The sequence below is a fragment of the Desmodus rotundus genome, chromosome 5 (genome assembly GCF_022682495.2).
Source record: "Desmodus rotundus isolate HL8 chromosome 5, HLdesRot8A.1, whole genome shotgun sequence".
Lineage (NCBI taxonomy): Eukaryota > Metazoa > Chordata > Mammalia > Chiroptera > Phyllostomidae > Desmodus > Desmodus rotundus.
In genome coordinates this window covers 104,270,432-104,296,443 of record NC_071391.1, presented here as the reverse complement: position 1 = coordinate 104,296,443, position 26,012 = coordinate 104,270,432, and the positions used below count along the sequence as shown (strand labels likewise).

The following is a 26,012-nucleotide window of genomic DNA, read 5'->3' as shown; positions in this document are numbered from 1 at the left end:
TGGAAATTTTTTTTTGAGGAAGAAGTATTTGAGAGTTCATGATGGAAGACAGGGAGTGAGCTAGAAAGCACAGCTTGAATTGGGTTGGATTAGTTTCTTAAGTATCACTTAGCCTCATTTTTTTCAGTCCTAGACAAATAATTGGTGTTCTCACTCTCTTCCAGGAGATTTAGTTAACAAATTTGCTACTTAGAGTCTCTGATAGCTTAGTACCCCTTCTGTCTTTATCACCAGTGAGGTAATAAAAAATACATTGTATATGGAATTTTGTATAATGTCTTGACTATATTAACGTTACCCGCTTTCCTACCAACCCCCCCCCAAAAAAAATCCCAACCAAATCTCAGTAATGAAGAGGGGTCAGCCCAAGATAAATTATACCAAGATATTTGTAGTTAAGTGGAGGAATTTGTTTTTTTAATTTAATTTAAATTATATGTATTGTTTATGCTATTATAGTTGTCCCAGTTTTTCCCCTTTTGCCCCCCTCCACCTGGATCCTCTTATTCCCTTAGGCAATCCCCACACCATTGTCCATGCCCCTGGGTCATGCATACGTACTTTTTGGCTACTGTATTTCCTGTACTGTACTTTACATCCCTATAACTATTCTGCAGCTACAGATTTGTACTTCTTAATCCCTTTGCCTTTTTTACCCATGCCTCAGATCCCTCTCCTGTCTGGCAACCATCAAAACGTCCACTGTATCTATGATTGTGTTTCTGTTCTGTTTGTTCATTTGTTTTGTTTTTTTGTTTTTAGATTTAATTCCTTTTTTTTAAATTTGTATTGTTATTCAGTTACAGTTGTATGCCTTTTTAGATTTAATTCTTGATATGTATTTATTGCCATTTCATTGTTCATATTTTTGATCTTCTTAAAGAAGACCCTTTAACATTTCATGTAATACTGGTTTGATGGTGATGAACTCCTTTAGCTTTCTCTCGTCTGGGAAGCTCTTTATCTGTCCTTTGATTCTAAATGATAGCTTTGCTGGGTAGAGTAATATTGGTTGTAGGTCCTTGCTTTTCTTGATTTTGAATATTTCTTGCTAACCCCTTCTAGTCTGCAAAATTTCTTTTGAGAAATCAGCTGACAGTCTTATGGGAGCTCCCTTGTAGGTAACTAACTGCTTTTCTTTTGCTGCTTTTAAGATTCTCTATTTGCCTTTTAACCATGCATTTTAATCATGGTGTGTCTTGGTGGGGGTCTCTTTGAGTTCATCTTGTTTGAGACACTCTGCTTCCTGGATGTGCATGTCTTACTTCCTTCACTAAGTTAGGGAAGTTTTCTGTTATTATTTTTTCAAATAGGTTTTCAATTTCTTGCTTGCTCTCTTCTCCTTCTGGCACCTCCATGTTGCGATTATTTGTACACTTGAAGTTGCCCCAGAGGCTCCTCACACTATCCATTTTTCTGGATTCCTTTTTCTTTTTGCTGTTCTGATTGGGTGTTTTTTGCTTCCTTATATTCCAAATTGCTGATTTGCTTCTCAGCTTTATCCACTCTACTGTTGATTTCTTGTAAATTGTTCTTCATTTCACTTAGAGTATCCTTCATTTCTGACTGCTACTTTTTTGTGGTTTCTTTGTCCTTTTTTATGCCATTGTTCTCTCTGAGTTCATCTGCTCTTCCTCTAGGTTCATTGAGTATCTTTATAATCAGTATTTTGAACTCTGCATTTAGTAGATTATTGTTTCTATTTTGCTTAGTTCTTTTCTGGAGTTTTGTTCTGTTCTTTAATTTGGGCCGTGTTTCTTTGTGCCCTCATTGTGGCAGCCTCCCTGTGTTTGTTTCTATGTATTACGTAGAGCTGCTATGACTCCCTGTCTTGGTAGTGTGGCATACTGTAGTAGGTGTCCTATTGGGTCCAGTGGCACAGCCTCCCCTATCACCTGAGCTGCGTACTCAAGGTATGCCTACCATGTGGGCTATGTACAGCCTTCTCTTGTAGTTGAGCCTTGATTGCTGTTGGCCGGTCAGTGGGAGGGATTTACTCAGGCCAGTCAGCTGCAAGGACTGGCTGTGAATGCTGACCACCGTGGAGGATCAGCTGTGCAGGAGCCCATTCCACAGAGCGGGACTTACTTCAGCAGGGCTCTGGTGTCTGCCGAATCTGCCCCTTGAGTGTGTCGCTTGTGGAGGTGTTGGGTAGTGGTGCTCCGACATGGTCTGTAGTTGTCTACTGGGTGACAGGCTTTAGGGCCTCCCAGGAGGTGCAGGCCAAGGTCAGCCACTGCCTTTGTTCTGTTCCTGGCCACCTAGCATAAGCTACAAAGTGATATGGCTGCTACTTGTGCTGGACTTGGAGGTGCCCAAGTGAGGTCAAGCTGTGAACCTAGGCCAGCTGCTGCTAGTGCCAGGCCTGGGGCCACTTAGCAAGAGGTACAGGGCTTGCTAAGGCCAGATGCTGCTTGTTTGAGAGAACTTAGGAAAATCTCAAGCATGAGATAAGACAAGCCATTCGTATGCAAAGCCACTGAAAACAGCTTGGATGGTCCTGAAATTGGGTGGGTTGAAGCCTCAAGGAATCACCAGGGTGGGGCAAACAGTGCAAGCCAGGTTGATGGAATCTCAGATATAGTACCTGCTTGCATTGTGGGTTCGGGCTCAGAAAAGGAACAGTGACCTCTGCCAGCACTTCTGTTGGGGGGGGTGGGAAAGCTCCCCCCTCCCAGCTCTTGCCCTGATGCCAGACACTTCAGTTCCTCCCCGTATACCTCTGGTGCCTTTCAAGCTGCTGCACTGTGCTGGAGCTCAGAGGGAGTGAGTTGGAATAAGTCTGTGTGCAGGCCCTTTAAGAGGAACTGTCTGGGACTCAAGCAGTTTTTGTGTCCCATAGCCTCAAATCCCCACTGGTTTTTATATCCAGAGGTTATGGGGACTTATGTTCGTGGCACTGGAACCTTGGGCTTGGGGGCCTGTTGTAGAGATGGGACTGCTGGATCCTGAGATATACCTCCTGATTTTGACCTCCCACATGTGGTGGTGGGAACAGCCTGTTCTGTGAGTTCACCCCTCCTACCAGTCTCAGTGTGGTTTCTTCTTTAATTCCATAGTTGTCAGACTTCCATTCAGCTCGATTTTTTGTGGTTCTAAATAATGGTCGTTCAGTAGTTTAGTTGTAATTTTGATGTGCAAGTAGGTGAGCCGACTTTACCTATGCCACCATCTTGACCAGAAGTCAGATGGAGGAATTTGGTACATTACAGAAATTTTAATTCCTTTTTTTTAAGTATGTTTGGTGAGCATAAAATTTGAAATATCAAAAGAAATGTATGCTTATATGCCATAACATTTTATTTAAGAATAGATACTTTAAAGCCAGTTTTTTTTTCACATCTTTTTATTGCTTAAAGGTGGGAAAGGTATTCATTCCTGGACTGCCAGCTCCTTCCCTGACCATGTCCAACCCGATGCCTCGGCCCAGCACTCCACTTGACAGCGTCAGCACTCCTATGCCTCTGAGTAAACTACTCGGATCCTTGGATGAGGTGAGAAAGGAATTAGGTGTTGTCAGAAATTACTAGTGTTTTAAAGAAGTTTGGTCAAATGTTCATTCCATGATTTTTTTTTTGTTTTAAAAATGACATAATTGGAACTTTAGCTAGTACTTGTAGAATATAAATGTCTTGAAGCACAAAGATTTAGTAAACATGCCCTGACCTCTGGTGTGGTGTGTAAGGTACCATGGAAGGTGCTGTAGAGATGAGACTGAGCTGTTCTTTTCTATATAGGGGTCTCAACATTTACTTGAGTGAAACAGATGTAGTGTCTGCATAAGAAATTATATTTAAGATAGATTATTAAGACATGAATGATGAATAAATTGTCCCAGGGGAAGTTCACTGATAGGCAGATATATCCTGATAGGTCAAAGTGGGAGAACCACATCTTGGAGAAACCTGTCGGACTGGGTTGGACCATGATAAGTGGGATGTCTTTGGTGGGAAGGGGCATTTGGGGCGAAGAGGATTCACAGGAGCATGGGTGTGGGGGCAGGAGAGTGCAGAACCCTTGTGCGCATGTGCGCATCTGCATCTAGTGCACAAGACAACATGTCTGGGGGCAGAATGAATGAGTGCTTACGAAGGTACAAGAAGTCTGTTGGGCCAGGCAGGCAGGGGTGGAATCATCATGATAGTGTGTTTTTGAGTGTTTCCTGTGTGTTAAGCCCTGTTCAGAGTATTTTGTATGTATTAACTTACTTAATTTTTTAGAACAGCTTTATTGGGAAGATACTGATCCCTGTTTACAAATGGGTACAGAGATGTACAAAGAGCTTCCTTGTCTGGAGCCCTATAGCTAAGCTAATAAGTGGTTGAGTGGATTTTTACTCTTAAGTATGCTCTTAGAAGAGAGATGCAGAGGTGGTTTTCATTCTGAATGTAATCACCAGAGCACTGCAGGTGTCTGAGTGTGGAGTTATGAATGTTGTGTTGTATTTTTTAGATAAGTTTATCTTGGGATTGAAAATAGACCGGTTGGTTTCCAAGTGATGGAGTCTGTGTTAATTGGAGAGATGCAAAGAGAAAGCCTGAGTTACGGCAGTACTTTCGAAAGGAGGGGAATGACATGAGAAGCCTGAAGAGGTGGAAATAACAGTGTTTGTTAGCTGGTGGGATTTGCGCTGTGCTGGGGTGAGGTGCTAGGGAGCGAAGCTCAGTTCTCTGAACAACCTGGGTCAGTCCCCATGTTTATCAAGTTAAGAATTCTGGAGAAAGCAGTCTGTATTTGAGAGACATCTGAGTGCAGGTGTTCAGGGGCAGTTCAAAGTGAAGGTTGGTGGTGGCACTTGTGCTGGGTAATGTTGGGCCCTGAGTATTATTTTTTAAACACATACAGTATTGAGCTCTTTCCTTTTAAGCTAGACGCTTATAAGACCCTTGGAAAGGGAGCTGTAGAAACACCTTTTTTTGTGTGATTTGAAAGAATTTCTTTTATAACATAACATGGTTCCCAGCTTTCTTGGAATTCAATAAACCTAGGAATGGTTAGTGTCTGTATGGTAGTTGTCAGGTCATAGCCTAGCCTAACTTGTTGGCTGACGGCTTCCCCACTTCTCTGGGAGACTATGCGGTTAGACTCGGCTCTAAGATGAGTGGAGCTCCATTTTGGGGTAGCTATTGGGGTAGGAACTGGAATATAATAAATATATCTTATGTTGGATTGGCTCTTATTGTTGACAAGATAGTCACTTAGAAATTTCCTGTAAATTGAATTATAGGAATCCATAAGGGTTGGTGTTCAGGACTAGATTTAAAATAGGGAGCATCTGCATGTAATTAGTAATTAAAGTCATTAAAAATTTTTATTTGCACATCTACAGTTGAGGAAAAAAACATGTTGTCCTCGATTTTTATAATAGACATTTGCCTGTAGGGGAAGCATCACTAAGAAGCTGTCTCAGTTCTTTGCTTTCTCTTTGCTCTTTCTTCTCTCTGGGGTCTTGGACCTTCTAGTCATATCTGCCTTGCATTTCTCACATCCCGTCTATAGCCCTGTGAGATTGCCAGGAATGCTGCTGCCTTCTCTTCCTGTAGCCCTCCCTAACTTGCATACTCACTCCGGCCATTACCACCATCATTGCACCTTCAGCAGAATGATTGTAGAGCATTACGTACAGTTGTTAGACTATATGCAAAAGGAATGAAGTTTCTCTCTCTTTCACTTCTCAAAAAATACTTCATACGTGTTGCATTTTTTACTTTTTATAGGTCGTTCTGTTGTCTCCAGTTCCAGAACTAAGGGATTCTTCAAAACTTCATGATTCTCTCTATAATGAAGATTGTACTTTCCAACAGCTTGGAACTTACATTCATTCTATAAGAGACCCTGTCCGTAACAGAGTGACTCTAGTGAGTACATTTACACAAGTGGCTTTCTAAGAGATGTGGCTGTCATTTCAAATTTGTCAGAATGCAGAATTTTGTCCAAAACATGAAAGCAGACGTTTCTCATGACATTTAAGATTTTTTGTAATGTGTTATTTCTTCTCACTATTTTACTTTAAAGTATATCTGGTTAAGTTTAAAAAAGTTTTTATATTATTAAAAATTTTTTGAAAATAGCCTGTTCAATAAGTTGAATTTTGTATTGATTTTTGTCTTTTCTTCAAAAGTTAGTTTCCCTTTTTTGGTGATAATGACTCAATGTGTTTATGAAAATTATACACTTTGTTAGAAACAAGAATTTTTGTAAATGTTTTACAAATTTGCACATTTACAGTTTCTGAAACTAGGAAGTATTTACTCCTATTTGAAAAAATATTATTTATTTTCATTTATTTTATTGAATTTTGCTTTGACAGGCAAAAAAAATCTTATAAAGCTTCAGCTATTTTTAAGACATTCAGAAACTTAGCAGCACAGATTCTGTTGATTTGCTTGTTTCCGTTCTTTTCCTAGGAATTGAGTAATGGCTCCATGGTTAGGATCACTCTTCCCGAAATTGCCACGTCTGAATTAGGTACGTTGGAGGAGCAAAGCTGAATTCCGTGTATTCTTAGTTTGATTTGTAAGATTTGGAGTCATTGCTGACTTATGTTGGTAGTTGGGGTTTTACAATTTTTGCTGTTTTTGAAGCCAGGAAATGGCATTTTTTCCCTTGTAGAAAAGCTGTAAAGAGGCAGGAACATATGCTGTCCCTTCCCTGGGTACTGTGAGGCTCAGTGTCACTTGGAGGTTGTGCTCGTTTGTTTCTCTGGCTTTCCTTATGTGGAAGGTGCTGTGCAGGGATGTGACAGCCTAGGAACACACCTCCTGCAAGAAACTCTGGGAAGCAAGGAAGCCCAAGCAGTTAAAGTAGCTGTTTGCATACTTGATGGTTTTAATCCTAAATCTCTCAACTGTTAGAGCAATGGAGACATGAACATAATTGCATTAGTTGTATAAAAATATAGTAAAAATACAATCAGAAGTATTTTTAATACAACTGGAGTCTCCTTGAATTATTATTGTAATGCAGTTTGGAAAATGCTAGGTGGAGAATATTTCTGAACATAGAATAGTAAGAAAGCTAGAATTGGAAGGCTGTACCAACAAACATAAGTTAAAAAAAGAATGTCTATGACATAAGAAACTACATGATATCTATTAGTTTCAAAGTCTAACTGCCAAAGCAAAGCACTGGCAGAGAGTGTTATTTCTGGAATTTCGTAAGTAGGCCAGAATGACTTTTTCCTTGTAGGAAATTGGTATGATAAATGATATTCTGAGGAGGTGTAGAGATAACCTTGTTTTTTCAAAGGTATTCAGCCAGTAATTGCAGGGCCACATACCTAGAAGTATAAGCCTAAGCAAAATATATAGAAACTCGGAGTTCTGGCCAAGATGGAGGTGTAGGTGGAAACTCTTCGCTTCCTTGCACAACCAAAAGAAGGATAACAACCAATCTAAAAACAATAAACCAGAACTGCCGGAAAATCAAACTGCATAGAACTCTGACAACCAAGGAGTTAAAGAAACATTCACCCAGATCGATAGCGCCGCAATGCAGCAAAGAGGGTTGCCTCACCTGGGTGAATACCTAAGGCCCCCGTCCCCTTAAAACATGACAGGTGCACCAAGACAAAGAAATATGGTGCAAATGAAAGAACAGATCAAAACTCCAGAAAAAGAGCTAAGTGACAAAGAGATAGCCAACCTATCTGATGGAAGTTCAAAACACTGGTAATCAGGATGCTCACAGAACTGATTGAGCTTGGTCGCAAAATGAAGGAAAAAATGAAGGTTACCCAAAGTGAAATAAAGCAAAATATACAGGGAACCAACAGTGAAGGGAAAGAAACCAGGACTCAAATCAACAATTTGGAACAAAAGGAAGAAATAAACATCCAACTGGAACAGAATGAAGAAACAAGAATTCAAAAAAAGGGGAGAGACTTAGGAACCACTGGAACAACTTTAAACGCTCTAACATCTGAATCATAGGGCTACCAAAAGGAGAAAAACAAGAGCAAGAAGTTGAAAACTTACTTGAACAAATAATGAAGGAAGACTTCCCTAATCTGTCGAAGGAAATAGATTTCCAGGAAGCCCAGAGAGTCCCAAAGATATTGGACCCGAAGAGGAACACACCAAGGCACATCATAATTAAGTTACCCAAGATTAAAGGTAAATAGAGAATCTTCAAAGCAGCAAGAGAAAAGTAGACAGTTACCTACAAAGGAGTTCCCATAAGACTGTCAGCTGATTTCTCAAAAGAAACCTCACAGTCAAGAAGGGGCTGGAAAGAAGTATTCCAAGTCATGAAAGGCAAGGACCTACATCCAAGATTGCTCTATCCAGCAAAGCTATCATTTAGAATGGAAGGGCAGATAAAGTGCTTCCCAGATGAGGTCAAGTTAAAGGAGTTCATCATCAGCAAACCATTGTTATAAGAAAAGTTAAAGGGACTTATCTAACAAATAGAAGATCAAAAACTATGAACAGTAAAATGACAACCAACTCACAACTATCAACAACTGAACCAAAAAAAAAAAAAAAAAGAAAGAAACAAAAAACTAAGCAAACAACTAGAACAGGAACAGAACCAGAGAAATGGAGATCACGTGGAGGGTTTTCAGTGGTGGTGGTGGGGAGGGGAAGAATGGGGGAGAAAGGTACAGGGAATAAGAAGCACAATGGGTATGTATAAAATAGATGGGGAGAGGTTAAGAATGATAAAGGAAACAGAGAAGTCAAAGAACTTACATGTACAACCCATGGACATGAGCTAAGGGAGGGGATGCTGGAGGGTTGGGGGGTGCAGTGCGGAGGGGGGATAAATTGGGAAAACTGTAATAGCATAATCAATAAAAAATACTTAAAAATACATAGAAACTCATAGCAGATTAAATAAAATAATTAAAACCAAAATGAAATCCTATTTCCTGACAGCCAAATACAAGTAACAGTTCATTCACATAAGTTTCTGTACTTTTTTATAAAGTGCTCCTCTGCCCCTTAGGCAGTGTCTGGTTTACACTTATTTTGGATTCAGCCACGATGGATTTGGTTATTTGGTTTTTAATATTTATTCCATTTGAGTTCAACCTTTGCTGTATGTATATACACACATAGTAAATTGACGAGAAAAGGAAATACAGCTGAGGATGGGCTGGGTGACGGTGATGGTGACGGTGACAGTGACACTGTGAAGGGAAGAAGAATCCTGAAAGAATGTAGGAGAACACAAACACTTTGCTGTCTGGGGCCAGTCATTACTACAGCAAACCCAGGCTCTTGGCAGCAGCAGCGCTCACCACCTGGAGGTGTCACTGAGTGACAGTGTAACCCTGTAACTGACACTCACGCTAATGACACTGAGTCACTAAGAGAAGCATGGGATTGAAGGGTCTGTTTAGGGCAGAGAGCATGGAAAACATTGTAGACACTGAATGCTGTCAGGTGTTTGAATTCATTGTGTGCTTTAAAGCTTTGGTAACAATGTTCACTTGTGGAGGCTCTCTCTTGTACTGAAGTGTTAAGGCAATATTTCATGTGAATTTATCATGTGGAAACTGTTGGCAGAATGACCTTTATTGTCCAAACTAGGAGTGTCTGAGACTGAAATGGGTAGCTATTAATAATTGCTGGGCAGTGGATGTCAATCACTTCTGTCTCAGGTTAAGTGGGCTGTTTGATTACCTTATTTCTGACCTGAAGTTGATGACTGAAAAGCTGCCCTGAGACCTCTTGCAAGTCCTGTGGACTTCTATAGTTGATCTAGTTTTCCAGTGATGGCCCAGGTAATATGGCATCTTATTGGCTCTTTTATGAGAGTTCTCTCTTTACAGTAGTTGGCCTTTGTATAGTAGTAGTTTAAAAAATTTCATATTAAAAAGGGAAATGCATGCATAGGAAGCATACTGAAATTAATCTTTGCTTTTAACAGTACAAACATGTTTGCAAGCAATTAAGTTTATCCTGCCAAAAGAAATAGCTGTTCAGATGCTTGTCAAGTGGTACAGTGTCCACAGCGCTCCAGGTGGACCGAGCTATCACTCAGAGTGGAATTTATTTGTGACTTGTCTCATGAACTTGATGGGTTATAACACAGACCGCTTAGCATGGACAAGAAACGTAAGTACATCCGGTCGTTTTTTCCCTGAGTTATTTTGGTATCAACGTAATGTTTGCATAAATAGTAATACAGCTTTCAGAGTATATAGCAGATCAGTTTTCTAATAAGCATACTTTATTCAACAAAATGGAATAATACTAAAATGTATTATATCTATATTGTAAATTGAGTATTTCATATTTAATATCATTTTACTAGTAATTAGAATTATTGCACTTTTATAACGTGACGCAGCATGTTTTGCTATTAGTTATCATTTCATCGTTGTAAAATGACTGCAATTTATGCTAGGATTAGTAGTAATCGTCTTGGTTTTACTGATGAAGAAACTTAGGTTACAAAGAGCCCACAGAGTGGAGATTTGCTCAAAACTCGGCCTAGACTGTGTCTGCCGACTCATGGCTCAGTGTTTCTTTCTGAAGCCCAGATCCTCACACACGGATTGCTTGGTCTGTGGGAAGGAATGTTTGATTTGAGGGGGATTGAAACTGCTTAAGCCTGAGCATCCGTAGAAAGCCATGTCTCTCATCTCCTGCCCCAGAGACATCCTTAGAAGGCCCTTCACAGCTATTTACAAAATCAGGAAGGGAGAGCCTTCATTTTGATTTCCTCTTGGCTCCAGAGGTCACTCCCAGGACATTCTTGCATGGGTGACTGCAGAAATCAGTCTTTTGTCCAGGTAACTCAGCTGTTTCTGTCTGTACATTTTAGATCATTTTAGATTTGTACTGGCAAATCCACCCCCCTCTTTTTTTTTTAATCCTTACTTGAGGATATGTTTCTTGTTGGTTTTGGAGAGAGAGAGAAACAGAGAAAGAAACATCGATGTGAGAGAGAACCATTGATCAGTTGCCTCCTGTCCTGCAGCCCAGGTGTGTGCCCTGACTGGGAATCAAACCTGCAGCCTTTCGGTGCATAGGACGATGCTTTAACCCACTTAGCCTGTGGCCAGGGCCTGGCAAGTCCATTTTAAATATCATTTATTTTTCTTCATTATGAAAGGGTACATGCTTATTAAGGAAAATTTTCAAAATGGAAGAATTCAGAAGAAGAAAATAATATTATACAGAGATGACCAGCCTAAAGTTTTTTGATATTTCCTTTTAGAACATAGTATCAGTGAAAACTTCCAATAATTTAAAAAATTCTTCAGATAAAACCTCTAGTTTTATTATCCTCATAAAAGGATACCATGTGGAGTTATCAGACGTAACCAACAACTAGTCCTTGAACATTGTCGAATCCAGTTTTTTTTCTTATGTGTGATTTGCGAACATTCTTTTACACACAGATTTATATGTATATGTACACACATATATACACACACACATATACACATATATACACATATACATATATATATAGTCCTTTCCCAAGCCTTGAACCTTAAAAGAGGGATTACTAGGGCTAAATAACACGCAGGAAGGGTTTTCCAATCGACATTCTCACTAGCGTCATTTAAAAGGGCCCATTTTACCATATTGATGATTGGTGGTATGCGGAACCTTTGTCAGCTTAGTGAGAAATTTTATCTTGTTTCTGTGTAAATACATGGGAATGGTTTTTCTCAATTCTCATTGGTCATTAATAGTTTTTATTTTTTGACTTGCATAACATGTCCTTGCCTGTGTTTCACTGTCTTCTGAGCCCAGCAGCCAAAGCAGTCCTGTCGGATAAAGTCAGGTTATGCCACTCCTGCTTGGGAACCTCTGTGCCTCCCATCCCGCTCTGAGTAGAGGCCAGAGGCCTGCCCCCAGATAAGATAAGCTTAGGTCTTCTTCACACGCCACGTTAGTGCAGACTGCCCCATCCTTTCTGTGTAGAATTTTCGACTCCCCACACTTTATCCCCTTTACCTGTTTTACTCTTCTCTTAGCACTAGTTCAGTGTAATATGTTACATATTTTACTTATTTTGTATGTGTGTCTCTCCTTCTCCTGTCACTGTCTCAGTTCTATGTAAGCAGGGTTTTTTCTTGTTTTCTTCACCATCCCTAGGACCTCCAGTAGGGCCCGGCTGGCACAGATGCTCAGTGAACATTTGTCGAATAAATGCCCTTTCCGTGTGAATGAGATAGCTGTAAGAGTTCGTGTAAGTTGTAGCATATGAGGGAGTTGCCCTCTGTGATTTTCTTGAGAAAAATCAAGTCCACTTCAGCTTTTTGTAGTTTTTGTGTGTCACTGTCCTTTGGGACTTGTTGGCGAGTTCGGATTGTTGTGCGCCGTTCTCCACCAGAGGACCCGTGGGCCCTCATGCTTCTGTGTTGTGGGAGGACTGAGCACCTCTGTGATTTATTTTGTAAGGAAGGACACGGCCCTCTGACTTGTTCATTGCGTAGTAGTCCTAAAGGAGGGAACAAGGGAGTTGGTTTGGAGCCCAGGTTATTCATTTTGTAAGACGCCATAGTTCAACCCTTGCTGTGTTTCATCCTTACAGTCAGAGCTCAGGATGGAACAGTCTTTATTGTCAGAATGTGTTTTCACGTGCTTTGTCCAGCTTTAGCCCTTTTTTCCCACTTAAAGAATGGGGTGGAGAGTAGGGAGTTCAAAATTTCTGCCGGTGACTAGTTATGTGATTTTTGGCGTTTCTTTGTACTTTCCTTAATTTACCGATGTAGTAAATGAGAGCACTGGACCAGATGATGTTTCCCTCTGGTGTCCTTTGGGATGCTCACATTTTTGTTAGATGCAGAGCCCCTGCTGAGGGCCAGGCCTGATGCCAGGCTTTCAGATACACGTTAGGCAAGACAGATAGTTCCTCTCATGGGATTGACTGTGTCGGGGGGAGGCAGGTAAGTAAATATTTTACATACAGGTTATGACAGATTGAGGTCAAGGATTCACAAGAGCATAGAACAGGGTTGGCTGACCTATGAATTACTAAAATAACGAAGATAAATCAGATCTGTATATGCCACAAAGGGGTTTATGTATCAGACAGTTTCTGCTGTTCATTCCCATAATTTCATGTCTTAGGACTCTGGGACAATAGCAGGAACATTTGTCTCTGTGGGACTTAGACACTATATGTGTGTGTTTGTGCACTAATGTACAGGGTGGGGAAAATTTATTCTTATTATTTATGAATTATGAACAACTGTAAACCTACTTTTGCCCCATCCTTATTTTGGCTGAATTTTTAGGTAAGATAACTATCACGTCATCTGTTGCTTTGATTTTAGTCATTTTTTGTTTTGTTTTGTTTTTTTGACAATACTGTGTGTGAGTTGGGCTGTGTTTTATTTGAATGCTTCGAAAGAAAGAAAACCTTTTCTCTTGATCAGCTTTAAAAATTATTTTATTCAGTTTTATATTTAAGTATTCAGTTTTTAAAATTATTTCCACCTACATTTAGTTTTTATAGAGACATCAACTTTTAGGGGAATGGGATTAGTTGAAATACAAATATATGTAAGTTCTATGGAGCGTAAGAAGTAGCCATTGCTGTCTTTAGAGTTATGGTTGATGAGGTGGCCGTGAGAAGTAGCAGAGGCGGCAAAGGTTATGCCAGAGGGAATTGAATAGGAGTGAACTCTTCGAAAAAGGCTTTTCTGTAACCAAATTAGTTAGGATAGGCTAACTACCGTACGAGGAAGTCCTCAAGAGATGTAATGGTTCACACACAATAAAACTGTGTGTCTGCTCATATGACAGTACTTAGCAGGTAAACAGGCCACACAGTTACTAGGGACCCAGGCTGATGGAGCATGTGCCATCTCCAACTTGAGGGTTGACTCCATCCAGTCAGGTTCAAGGTGCAAGTGCCTGGAGGAGCATTCATGGGTTGTTGTGTCCAGGAACTGGTCCTGGATGTGGCGGCATCCACTTTCATCAGAGTCTCACTGGCACAGGGCCACCCCTGACTCTGAGGGCGGCAGGGATATGTAGCCTGGCTGTAGGGCCAAGAGCAGTAGGAGAACACAGAGTTTGGAAAGGAACTCCCTGTCTCTGCCATAGAATTGTTAGACTGTCCTCTGTGGACAGACTCTAAATAAAGTGTCTTCTTCATTCTGGCATGTAGCTGACATTGAGTTGATTCTCTGAGACATGGCGTATTTGGTTATGGCTCGTGGTCCTTGTTCTTCTAAAGGAGTGAAGATGTGCATCATGACAGAAGTAGAGGAGGAAAGGGAACTCCCACTGAAGTGCCTGTGAGCCCAGGCACTGTGCTTCACATACATGATTTCACTTAATCTTCACAATGATCCTAGAAGAAAGGTATTTATTTGTGCTATGTTTTGCCAGGCAAAAGAATGAGTTTTGATCACTCAGTTTCCATGGTTGGTGGAACTAACTTCTGAATCTTTTCAGTTGAACAGTTGATGGTGACAACTTTATATGATTTTGTCTTCTCTTTTGGGGTTATTTTCCAGTTTGACTTTGAAGGTTCACTTTCCCCAGTAATTGCACCCAAAAAAGCAAGGCCTTCTGAGACGGGATCTGATGACGTAAGTATTATTTCTTGCTGATATTAATTGACTTGTAGGTACTCTTACAGGCCCCCCACAGTGTCAGTGCTTTACTGAAACTGTGTTTTTTCAGAATTGAAGTTTTGTGGCAACCTTTCATCAAGCAAGTCTATTGGCACGGCACCATTCTTCCAACTGTGTGTCTTTGTGTAACATTTTGATACATCTTGCAGTATTTCAAACCTTTTCATTATTATTACATTTGTCATGGTCATCTGTGATCAGTGGTGTTTGATGTTACTATTGTAATTATTTTGGGGCACCAGAAACTGCACCCATGTCAGATGGTGAACTTAATTGATAAATGCCGTGTTTTGTTCTGACTCCTCTGCTGACTAGCCATTCCCTGTTCCTTGTGTCTCCCTCCCCTTGGGTCTCCTTTTTCCCTGAGACACAACTAAGAACCCTACAATGGCCTCCACAGGAAAGGAAGAGGTACACACTTACTCCTGGTGAAGATGCCGTGAAGATTGTTGAAATGGCAACAAATGATTTAGAATATTGTGGAAATCACTTAGCTCTTCTTATTTTTCAGCATTGTGATTTCTTTTTCATATTCTTAGATCAACTTTATGTAAAAATGGAACTTGAATTGCTTTGTTTTTTTTAATGATGAAATTACAAGGAGGCATGACTTTAAAATCAATACCCTTTTCTTCCTCGCAGGATTGGGAATATTTACTGAATTCAGACTACCATCAGAAGGTTGAGACTCACCTTTTGAATAGATCTTTATGTTTGAGTCCTTTGGAAGCTTCTCAGATGAAGGATGGAGACTTATCACAGAATCTCAGTCTGGATTCTGCTACACTCCTCTTCCCTCACATACCTGCAATTTTTTTTGTTCTTCACCTTGTCTATGAGGAACTTAAGTTGAATACTCTGATGGGGGAAGGAATCTGTTCACTTATTGACCTTCTTGTTCAGTTGGCCAGGTAAATACTGTCTGTAGAGTGGAAACTTCCAGAAGTACTTAGGTGACTCGATCTTAGCTGTGAGTGTTATAGAGGAAACTTATAAATAGATTTCTGAAATTGACCTTCTTAAAATCCCAGAGCATTTTTTATAAATCACAGAACTATTTGAAGATACTGGCTGTGTAAGGGCCTGTGGGTCATGCTGGGGTTGCTAGTTTTGTCCTAAGATCAGTGGGAAGTGACGAAAGTGTGTTAAACAGTGGGGATGACCTGTGCATTTCATGTGCCAAGATGACTGGCTACGTGTGGTGGAAGTTCTGTAATAACACCTGCTGTTCTGTAATACGACCTACATTCAAATAGTGCTACACTTCACAGCGTCGTAGTTTAGCTGCATAAATTGTCAGAAAACGCAGGCATCTTGATCCCCATTTAGTGATGACAATACCTGGTGGAGTGTGTTTCCAGGCACATGACTATTGGCTCGCTGCAGCCTCTCGGCTGTGCTGTGTTGTCACCGTCTTTGGTCATCTCTGTGCTCTGGGTTCCTAGTGGATCTACACTCCGATTGTTCTAATAATGCACTTTAACAGCTGTGCTGGGAGCCTGTGTTTGGCACTGGATGCTAAACACACTTAGGCATTATTTATGCCTTTGTGATCCTTAATGATAGAGAGTTGAATTGAATCAAAATCAAGTCTGAGTTAAGATTATAACATATTTTCTAATTTCCTTGATCTACCTTGAGATACTGAAATTGTTTTCTGAGACATAAGAGTTTCAATTGATGGTCAGTTTCTCTTAGGAAAAATCTTACTTACTATCATGAAAATTCTTTTGTCATGAAATGATTTCCAAACTAATCATGGGCTTTCTGAAATAAACAATATTTGTATAATGTTTTAAATTTTTATAAGGTATTTTTCACATATTTAATCTTAAAAATTCACAGTGGGTAAACTGGTGTTTCCCCATTTTCTACAAGGAAATATTGAGGTTCTGGAGATGATTTACTGAAGACCGAACAGCAAATAAGTAACGGAGGATAAACAGGCCACAGTGTTTTTACAGTAGTTTTACCTTCACAAAATGTGCCTAGCAAAGGAGTTTGGGTTGCATTTATCATATCGGGCACTGGAGAGTCTAGAAATAGAATAAAGAGGCTCTAGATTTGATTATCGTTTTTCTAAGTTTCTATATTGAAAAGTTCAACTGATAAATTCTAACTCTGGGGTAGGGCGGATGCTGTAATACCTTCCTTATTATTTCTATTTTATATGTCCCTATTGTTTTAGGGACTTAAAATTGGAGCCTTACTTAGATCATTACTACAGAGATTACCCAACGCTTGTCAGAACTACTGGACAAGTGTGCACAATTGATCAAGGTAAGCATTTGTGTTGTTAAAGAGTTTGTGAACAGTGTAGTGACATTTGCTTGTGTTTTTCTTACCATTAGTCTTTAAGTCAGGGGGCAGGGCCTTTCCACCAGGCATATTTTAGTTTGTGCTTGGTCTCTGATTTGCAGTAAGCCATAGCTTTTGTAGTGTGTGGGGAAAATTATACCCACCTCTAAGGTTCAGAGTTGCAAAAGCTTAGAGAGCTTCCAGTGCTAAGGATGCTGTGCCCATGACCTGTGCTTGTCATCCAAGTGAATGATACTAAAAATTTAGTTCCTCAGTTGCACTGGCCACATTTCAAGAGCTCAGTAGCTGCGTGGGGCTAGCGGTTGCCATATTGGAACATGTTCATTACCATTGCCTGAGCTAAAGAGACTCAGCATTGGGGCCCAGTTGTTAGAACACAGAGGAATCCCGGCTGTCTCTGCTGTTTTCTCACCTTTCAGGTTCGGGTAGAAAATTTTGGTTAGATTCTTTATATGCCTTGAACACAAAAATTTGCTCTCTTTCCATCTAGTATGGAATAAAATAGTAACTATTTAAATTCTACATAGTATAATATAGTCAGCTTGTTTACCGTGGCAGAAAGCATGGAACATTTTGGGAAATACAGAAAATGTTATTCTGCTCAGTAGTATGAGGGGGCACCCCAAAAAACCCCAGAAATTATTTATAAAAAATTGTATGTTTATTCTAACATGTGTAAACTTCAGTCACCTTCAAAGTACTCTCCATTTGTTGCAACATCTCTTCAGATGTTTTTTCCACTGCTCAAAACAGGTTTTGAACTTATCGATTTTGATGTCTTTTAGTGCTTCTGCTGTTTCTGGGTTTTTGTTTCACCTCTTCCACATCAGAAAACAGTTTCCATTTGAGGAATTTTATTCAGGGAAACAACAAAAAAAGGCCACTTTTGGGTGAATAGGGAGGGTGGGATATAGGGGTTAAAACTGCTGAATACTCAGCGTGGTGTGGGCAGGTGCACTCCTAAATCCCCCATCATAAAATGGGCAAACGTATTGAAAGAGTTTTCAAAAAAAATTCTCTTTAGCTGAATGCAGCCTCTCACTACAACGCCAGCTGGTACACTGATATAGATGGGTTCCTAGAACACTAACCTATCGTGGGAAGCCTGTACTACAAGGTGTTTGCTCTCCAGAAGATAATTCCAGTTTTTTGGGATCCCCCTCATATCTATCAACACATTTTTCCTTTAGAATAAAATAACATTGTTTTAATGTATTCTTGTATGTTTATAAACATCTAATTTTAAAGGTCAAACAGGGTTTATGCATCATCCATCATTTTTTACTTCTGAGCCACCAAGCATTTACCAGTGGGTGAGTTCTTGTCTGAAGGGTGAAGGAATGCCACCCTTCCCTTACCTCCCTGGCATCTGTGAAAGAAGCCGACTTGTAGTTTTGGTAGGTACTCATAGTATTGCCTAACTTGTTTATTTTTCTCTTTTTCTTTTAAAATATGATTAAAAAATTATCATACAGTAAAATTAACTTAAAAAAATTTTTGTGTACAGTTCTGTGAATTCCAACAAACATAGATAGGTTATGTAATTACCACCATAACTAGGATACAGAACAGACCTCCCCCTTCCCAGCTGAAACTCCCGTATGCTTTTGAGATTCGTGCACATGTTCCTTGCATCAGCCGTAGTGAATACAGCTGCTATAAACATTCAAGTCCAGCTTTTTGTGTGAATATAAGTTTTCATTTCTCTAGGGTAGATACCCAGAGGTGGGATTGATGGTCATATAGTAAGTATATATTTAGTTTTTTAAGAAACTAAACTTTTTCAGAGTGACTATACCATTTTACATTCCCCCATCAATGTGTGAGCATTTCAGTTTCCCTGCATTTTTGTCAGTGTTTGATATTCTCATGATTTTTAATTTTTGCCATTCTGATAAAATGTGTAGTGGTATCTTGTTGGTTTTAATTTGCATTTCCTTAATAGCTGGTGATATTTTGAGTCTTCTAGATAGGAGTTTTTTTGTCAGATTGTGGATGGCAAATATTTTCTCCTGGTTTGTAGCTTGTCATGTCTCATTATTCTCTTAATGTTTATTTTGCAGAGCAAAAATGGTTAATTTTCAGGAAGCCAATCTATCCAGTTTTTTCTTTCATGGATAGTGTTTTTGGTGCCACATCTAAGAATTCATTATTTAACTTTAGAATACAAAGATTTTCCTCCCTGTTTCCCTGTAGAAGCTTTGCAGTTTAAGGTCCATTTTGTTAATTGTTGATAAGATGTGAGGTTTAGGTCAAGGTTCTTATTCAGTTTGGTTGTCCAAATCTTGTAGCACCATTTGTGGAAAAGATTATTGTTTCTTTTACAGTTTTGTCAAAAATAGGTTATTTTCACTGTTTTTCCGGTATGTGATTCAGTAGCACTAAATACATTCATTGTATTCAGAACAGCTTAATCCCAGAAGTTTTTCATTCCTTGCAGCTTGGATGGAAGCATTTAAGTGAACCCACCAAATATATTGGTCTTGCCCTGTGGCGTGGACCCAGTGTATATCTGGCCAAAAAGTGGAGCCAGGGAATATGGATATACCACAGTTCTTCAGCCTCCAACCTAAATTACATTAGTCAACTTATAGATGCTCACGTTATAACTTTCCTTTGTTAAATACGATGCCGCCTAGATTCAGGAACATATCATGTGATGTACTGGTATTGGTTTGGAATAGAGAATTTTAAGATCCCCCAGCTTTGTACTAGAATTTCAGTAAAATCATGCTACTTCTTTTTTTCAAAAAAAGTGCTGCTGCAGGTATAGATCTTGGTGATGGAAGCAGGTATTCAAACCAGAAACTTAAAGGCTGAAATGGGAAAACCTTAGGGTTGGAGAGTCAGAGGGTCAGGGTTTACCTCACCCGAAACGACCCAGAACTGTCCATCAGTTCGTGAGTACGTGAACAGAGTTGGTACATCTGTGTAATGGGAGACTGCTCAGCGGTAGAAAGAAGCAAACTCCCGATAGGTGTGGTCAACGTGAGGGTTCTCAAAGGCACACTCACGAAGTAGGGCACAGGAGACCACACATTTGTGGTTCCATTTACACGGCACTGTAGAAGAGGCCAACTACGGGGAAAGAGTGCAGATGAGTCGTCTCTGGTGCTTGTGTAGGAGGAGCAGCTGGACTTCTTTGGGGTGAGGGAAGTATTCTGTATCATGATTATGGTAGTGGTTATACAGTTGTGTAACAGTTGTCACAATGCAGAGTTGTACACCTAGACGGGTGGACTTTCCGGTGTGTGAGATCCCTCAGTCATTAAAAATGTTCATTTCTTCCTCGTACAGAGTATTGCGCTCTATATTCTTGGTGATGGAAGCTCTGTTTCTGATGAATCCTCACACTACTTATCGAGAATAACTCCAGGTAAGTCAGGGTAATGTGAGACTTCCCCAAATTTAATGAATGCTGATATAAAAGTTGAAATTTGAAAATTAAAAATTTCCTAAGTGTTTGCTTTAGAGACCACACGTTGCCTCATTTTAGAGGTTACATCTTACACTATCCTGGTCTAAGTCTGCAACTGATTGTCAAAGACCAGGATGATTTGAAATTGTATTTTCACTGTGCCTTAGGACTACTTTAGCTCCAGTAAAATACTTTCCAGCCTGCTTATTTTATTATTTTCTACGAGTTGTTAATAAAATTTTATTTCCAGATTTCTTCTGCATGTTATGTATTTTCTTTACCAGGAAGACTATCAAAATAAAGTTTCATTTTATTACTTTGTAGCCCCCCAAAAGTCACAAGCAGAACAAGAGGAAAACAGGTGACTTTTATTCAGATTGTGCTTTTATATTAAAAATATAAAACACTGTTATGTGTCACTCTTCTGTTTAATAACTGAGTTTTGGTTTTTTTACAGGTTTAGTTTTAGTCATTCTACTTCAGTGTCTAGTCTAGCCGAAAGATTAGTTGTCTGGATGGCTAATGTAGGTAAGGTCATCTTTACTTTCTTTGTGTCACTGAAATGCTTTCCCAGGACCCTCCTCACCAAGCCAGCATCCACAGAGCTAGCTAGACCTGGGAGGCACGGGGGGTTGGGGCAGGGGGGCGGGGGGTGGGGGTGGGGGGGGGGGAGGTCTCACTCTGTGAGAGGGTCCCAGTTTCCCTGACAGTCTCACAAGTTTCTCAGGACATCAGCGATACTCGTCTTTATCTCTCAGCCTCAGAATGGAGAGCACTCGTCACTGCACACCAATCCCGAAGCCATTGTCATACTCAGATACCAGAAGGGACTTTTTCTGGCAAAACCTAAAAGTAATTCTGTAAACATTGCTGGTGTGCTTTGGAAGGGAAGGGAAGTGAAGATTCATGGGTGGAGCAGGGGAAAGAGTTTTCTCTGATCCTAACCTTGTGCTCCTAGGTTTCAAACTAAGTCAGGTACTAAAGAAATTTTTCATAAAAATAACTAAAAAAATCAAATTACTGATACGAACATATAAAAAACTGAGGATGTTTCTGTGTTAGAAAATAATGCTGTAATGAATATTACAGGATATTTCTGAATTCTTAAAGACTGTTCTAAATGACTTAGTTTTTCATTTTTTTTTTATATGTCCCCTTGAAAATTACGATAGTTGTCATTAGTATCACAGATAGGATACCTATGCTGAAAAAATACTGGCTGAGTTCTATTTATATATTTAATAAAAGTATTATTCTCACATAAGGAAACATTTTTGCCTTTAATAATTAACTTTATATTAATAAAGTACAGTTTATAAAATTGAGAAATTATTTCAGGGAAAATTAAGTTTTAATTAACATGCAGATTTGAAAAAATTTGCATACATATGAAAGAATGTATGAAACGTTTAGAGAATAACAATAAAGTGAATACGGATGTACTGGTCCCCACCATTAGAAATGGAACATCGCCAGAAACAGAACATTACACGGTGAGGTCCATGTGTAATTACTCCCGGCGGTGTCCTCCCTCACTGCCCTACCTCAGTTTTGCATTCTTTTCCCTACTTTTTTGTAGTTTTAGCATCTTTTTTATTGCTTAGTATTTTATATTTTTAAAAAACTTTTTTATTTATTGATTTTTTTGGGGAAAGACACAAACAGATGCTGATTTGTTGTTCCACTTATTTATGCATTCATGGGTTGATTCTTGTACGTACCCTGACCCAAGATTGAACCCGCAACCTTGGTTTATCAGGACAGCGCTCTAACCAACTGAGCCACCTGACCAGGGCCAGTGTTTTATGTTTGTGAACCTTATGTAAATGGACATAAATATGTTTCTGCTGTCTTATTTTCGTCGCTCAAATGTTATTGTTTAAAGGTTCATCCATGTTGACTCATGTAGCAGTAGGTCATTTGTTTTCATTGCTAAATATTTCATTATCTGCATATATCAAAACTTACTTATCTACAGAATGATAGCAGTTGGGCTGTTTCCTCCCTTCCTTTTTTTGTCATAGTGAAACAATATTCCTAATGAGTGTATATGCTCATGTCCTCGTGCTGATGTGCACAAGTTTCCATATGGCTATTGCTGTACGATAGGGATGGACCTATCTATACAAGCCAGGTGTTTCCCAGTGTGGATGACTGGTACGTACCGCCGTCCACTGTGGTCAGGGATCACTGTAGCTCTGCATAGTTGCCAGCACTTGGTATTGATCAACTTCAATATTTCTGCGTCAAGCAAGTGTGAACTTCTGTTTTCTAATGGCTTTAGTTTGCACTTCCCTGATCACTTACTGGGTAGACCATCTTTTCATAGGTTTATTGACTGTGTTTCATCTGATGGGACAGTTAAGGCATTTGTGGTTTTCCTATTGCATTGTTTTTCTTAAGGTTTTTTTAAGTGTTGTAAAGAGACCTCTTCTACTAATCCCTGAATGTCAAAGACACTAGCCTGGTAATGAGATGAGTAAAATTAATTTCTTCCTTATTTGTCAGGATAGATATTTGCTGACTGTCATCAGGGGGTAACTGGGAGAGTGGCAAGTCTAAATGAAAAATGTTCTCCCTTCCTTTCACCATCAGGTTTCACTTTGAGAGACTTGGAAACTCTTCCCTTTGGAATTGCTCTTCCCATCAGAGATGCAATTTATCACTGTCGCGAGCAGCCTGCTGCAGACTGGCCAGAGGCTGTGTGTCTCTTGATTGGACGTCAGGACCTATCCAAGCAGGCCTGTGAAGGAAACTTACCCAAAGGGAAATCTGTGAGTGTCAACAGGAAGTTCAAGGTTCAGTTTTAGCATTAGTAACATCAAAGTAGAAATGTTCTACAATTCTCTTAAGTCTTTCTGCAAGTGTATATATCACATTTGTCTTTTTTACATTATGTGCCAGATGGCATTTATAATTGGACAAATGTTATTAACTGTAAATTAAATCTGGGAACAGGAGGTTTTGGAATGCTTTGTCTGGTCTGGACCTGTTTTCACCTTGAGTCAGGACAAGTGCTAATGCGTAGGGCAACTACCGTGGCTGATTCCCCATTTGTACCATATTGGTAATTTACTGGGTAATATGTGGGAAAATGTAGAGCACATAGATCCTGAATTTGGCTAGGTAATATATAACTTTTCTTTTTCATATATTTCTTGAATTTAATCTTTTTAATAAGTGTAAATATATCTGTTTAATCATATAAAACTGAAGACCCAGGAAAAGGATTTTTGTGGAGGGGGAAGGGGCAGTAACGTTGCTGAAAAGATGTCTTCATGTTACCCCTTCTGAACACTGCCCTTCATCAGTCTGCACGTCTGTTTTTACAGAATGGGTTCTAAGAACCTACAAGTAGAAAGTGAACTACAGTATTACCCTCCATTTATTTCTTTTAAAATCAGCCTCTTTTAAAACTTAAAAACAGAACTTTAAAAACTTCTTCTAGAACTTGAGTTGACTTTAAAAGCACAGATGGTTGTGCTGCATTGCCGTGAGCATCAAGGACGTATCAGGGACAATAATTCCACTCCTGGTGACCGTGCACATTCGACTTATCTCTCACTCGCCTTTGAACCAACAGGAGATAATCAACACACTGTAACTATTGGTAATCCACATCAGGTTTTAGGCCACTGATGCTTCAGAACCTATGTCAAAATTTATTCCTGATATTAGTGTTGCCTCCTGCATCGGTGACAGAAGCAGTTTCCATGGGGGTCCAACCTCCAGCAGGGTCCCACCAGATAGTGCTTTTCAGTCTGTACTTACAAACAACTCCTAGTTGAATTTTTTATTTAATAGAAAACCAGTTTATTTTTGGTTAATGATAAGGCTGTCCTTTCCTTGAGCAACTAAGTTTTAGCCTTCAGCCCCCTTTCACTTACTAGAGTGAGAGCAGTGTCACATTGCTAGCAAATGTTACCATCAGCATCAAATGGTGTTGGGGACGGTCCCCTGTGCTTAACTGTCACTTTTAGTCTGTCTGAATCCAGTTAGTTCAGTTACTTGAGGCTGCATTTTATAAGTTATCTAAATTCAGTTCATCAGCTCTTTGGGTCTGTATTTTATAACTAACTCATCCATTAGAATATAGTTTCGTTTAAAAATTGGATATTTTATAGGAATTGTAATGAATTTTTGTGAACTAAATAAAAATGATTATCTAGCCATAGCTGCCATTATTTTTTTCATGTTAATGTTGTTTCCATGTTAAATGTTGCAAAACTCTAGCATTTCAACTAGGAGTTAATCCTTTGTTTAAAAGGGTGTAAAATGTTACTGAGAGAAGACCTGTGCTATTGATACCCATGCTGAAGTCTGAATTACTTGTACTGGGAGGGCTCATGTTAAAGAACATGCTGAGCTTATAAGGAAGGAATGATAATCAAGGAACAAACCTTTTTCATTTGTTTTGCTACATTTAATCCCTTCTCTTTTAAGAAATTTTTATTTGGAACATATTTATAAACAAAAGTGAAAACTAACCATGATCCATTGTATTTAATAAAGTACTAAAGGAAGAAAGTATTGCTCTTTTTCCAATCCTTGCTGTATATTTCTCATGTTTTTCTTTTCTGCTTATATTAATCAAAGATAATATTTAAATCAGTCTGGGTTTTAAGTAATAATAGAGGGCTTATATTCCTTTTACAGTAATTTGTTTCCTTTTCAAGATATTTAGGATATAGTTAGATTTTTACAATTTATTCAGATCCGTTCTTTCAAAGGAGTCATCCTCTTGACCTTGTCTTAAATTTAAGCTTTTTCTCTTAGCTCCGGAAAAATTTTCCAAGTGGAAAATCTCACTGCGCTATGAAAGAGAGGTCTAGGTTGGAGTCTCAGAACATGTTGGGAACCCAGGCCAGCCTGCTTTTGAATGCATAGTTCCTCTGTGTTGATAGTCACGCCTGTCACCCTGGACATCCTCACGTTCCGTCAGTGCATGTCGACTAGTTTGTGAATTGTCATTACAACCAAGTCTGTTACTCAGGTGCTCTCATCAGATGTTCCTTCAGGAACGGAGACTGAGGAGGAAGATGATGGCATGAACGACATGAATCAGGAGGTTATGTCACTCATATGGAGTGAAGATTTAAGGGTGCAGGATGTGCGGAGGCTTCTTCAAAGTGCGCATCCCGTCCGCGTCAATGTAGTGCAGTACCCAGAGCTCAGTGACCACGAGTTCATTGAGGAAAAGGAAAACAGGTAATGGAAAGCATGAATTACCTCTCTTCAGAGTTGTGTTTTTAAATGCTAAAACCTGAAAAAGATACTTTAAAGTTAAAAGTTCCATGTATTTTTAATTTTTATCCAACCTTAATCTGTACATTTTCAAAATATGTATAGACCCTCCTTCTGAAATACAGTTGTCTGATATTTTAAAAAGGTGAATCTAAAACCATTTTGCTCTTACTTGCTTTAAGAATTTACGAAGGAGCCCTGTCTGGTGTGGCTCAGTGGATCGAGTGCCGGCCTGCAAACCCAAAGGTTGCTGGTTCGATTCCTGGTCAGGGCACATGCCTGGATTGTGGGCCGGGTCCCCAGTTGGGGGCATGTGAGAGGCAATAGATCAATGTATCTCTTGTACATTGATATTTCTCTCCCTTCCTTCCCTTCTCTCTAAAAATAAATAAATAAAATTTTAAAAAGAATTTACAAAGGAAAATATTGAACTCATTCTTGTATTTCTTGATCAGGAAAATATTTTGAATGCTT

The 26,012-nt window shown here is 39.4% G+C and overlaps 1 protein-coding gene across 3 annotated transcripts in view; it reads left to right on the top strand.

Moving 5' to 3' along the window:
- ANAPC1 (anaphase promoting complex subunit 1) overlaps positions 1 to 26,012 on the top strand; it is a 94,047-nt gene that overhangs the window by 22,035 nt on the left and 46,000 nt on the right. For 2 of the 3 annotated variants that reach the window (XM_024576693.3, XM_045184887.2), the window contains exons 14-26: positions 3,360 to 3,494; positions 5,718 to 5,858; positions 6,408 to 6,468; positions 9,877 to 10,064; positions 14,438 to 14,512; positions 15,200 to 15,468; positions 16,746 to 16,837; positions 18,125 to 18,273; positions 20,174 to 20,252; positions 20,619 to 20,655; positions 20,752 to 20,822; positions 22,890 to 23,068; positions 25,288 to 25,502. In XM_024576693.3, the coding sequence (XP_024432461.1) occupies positions 3,360 to 3,494; positions 5,718 to 5,858; positions 6,408 to 6,468; positions 9,877 to 10,064; positions 14,438 to 14,512; positions 15,200 to 15,468; positions 16,746 to 16,837; positions 18,125 to 18,273; positions 20,174 to 20,252; positions 20,619 to 20,655; positions 20,752 to 20,822; positions 22,890 to 23,068; positions 25,288 to 25,502 (1,691 nt within the window). The remainder of the gene's footprint in view (positions 1 to 3,359; positions 3,495 to 5,717; positions 5,859 to 6,407; positions 6,469 to 9,876; positions 10,065 to 14,437; positions 14,513 to 15,199; positions 15,469 to 16,745; positions 16,838 to 18,124; positions 18,274 to 20,173; positions 20,253 to 20,618; positions 20,656 to 20,751; positions 20,823 to 22,889; positions 23,069 to 25,287; positions 25,503 to 26,012) is intronic. The other variant, XM_045184888.2, reaches the window with a different exon arrangement.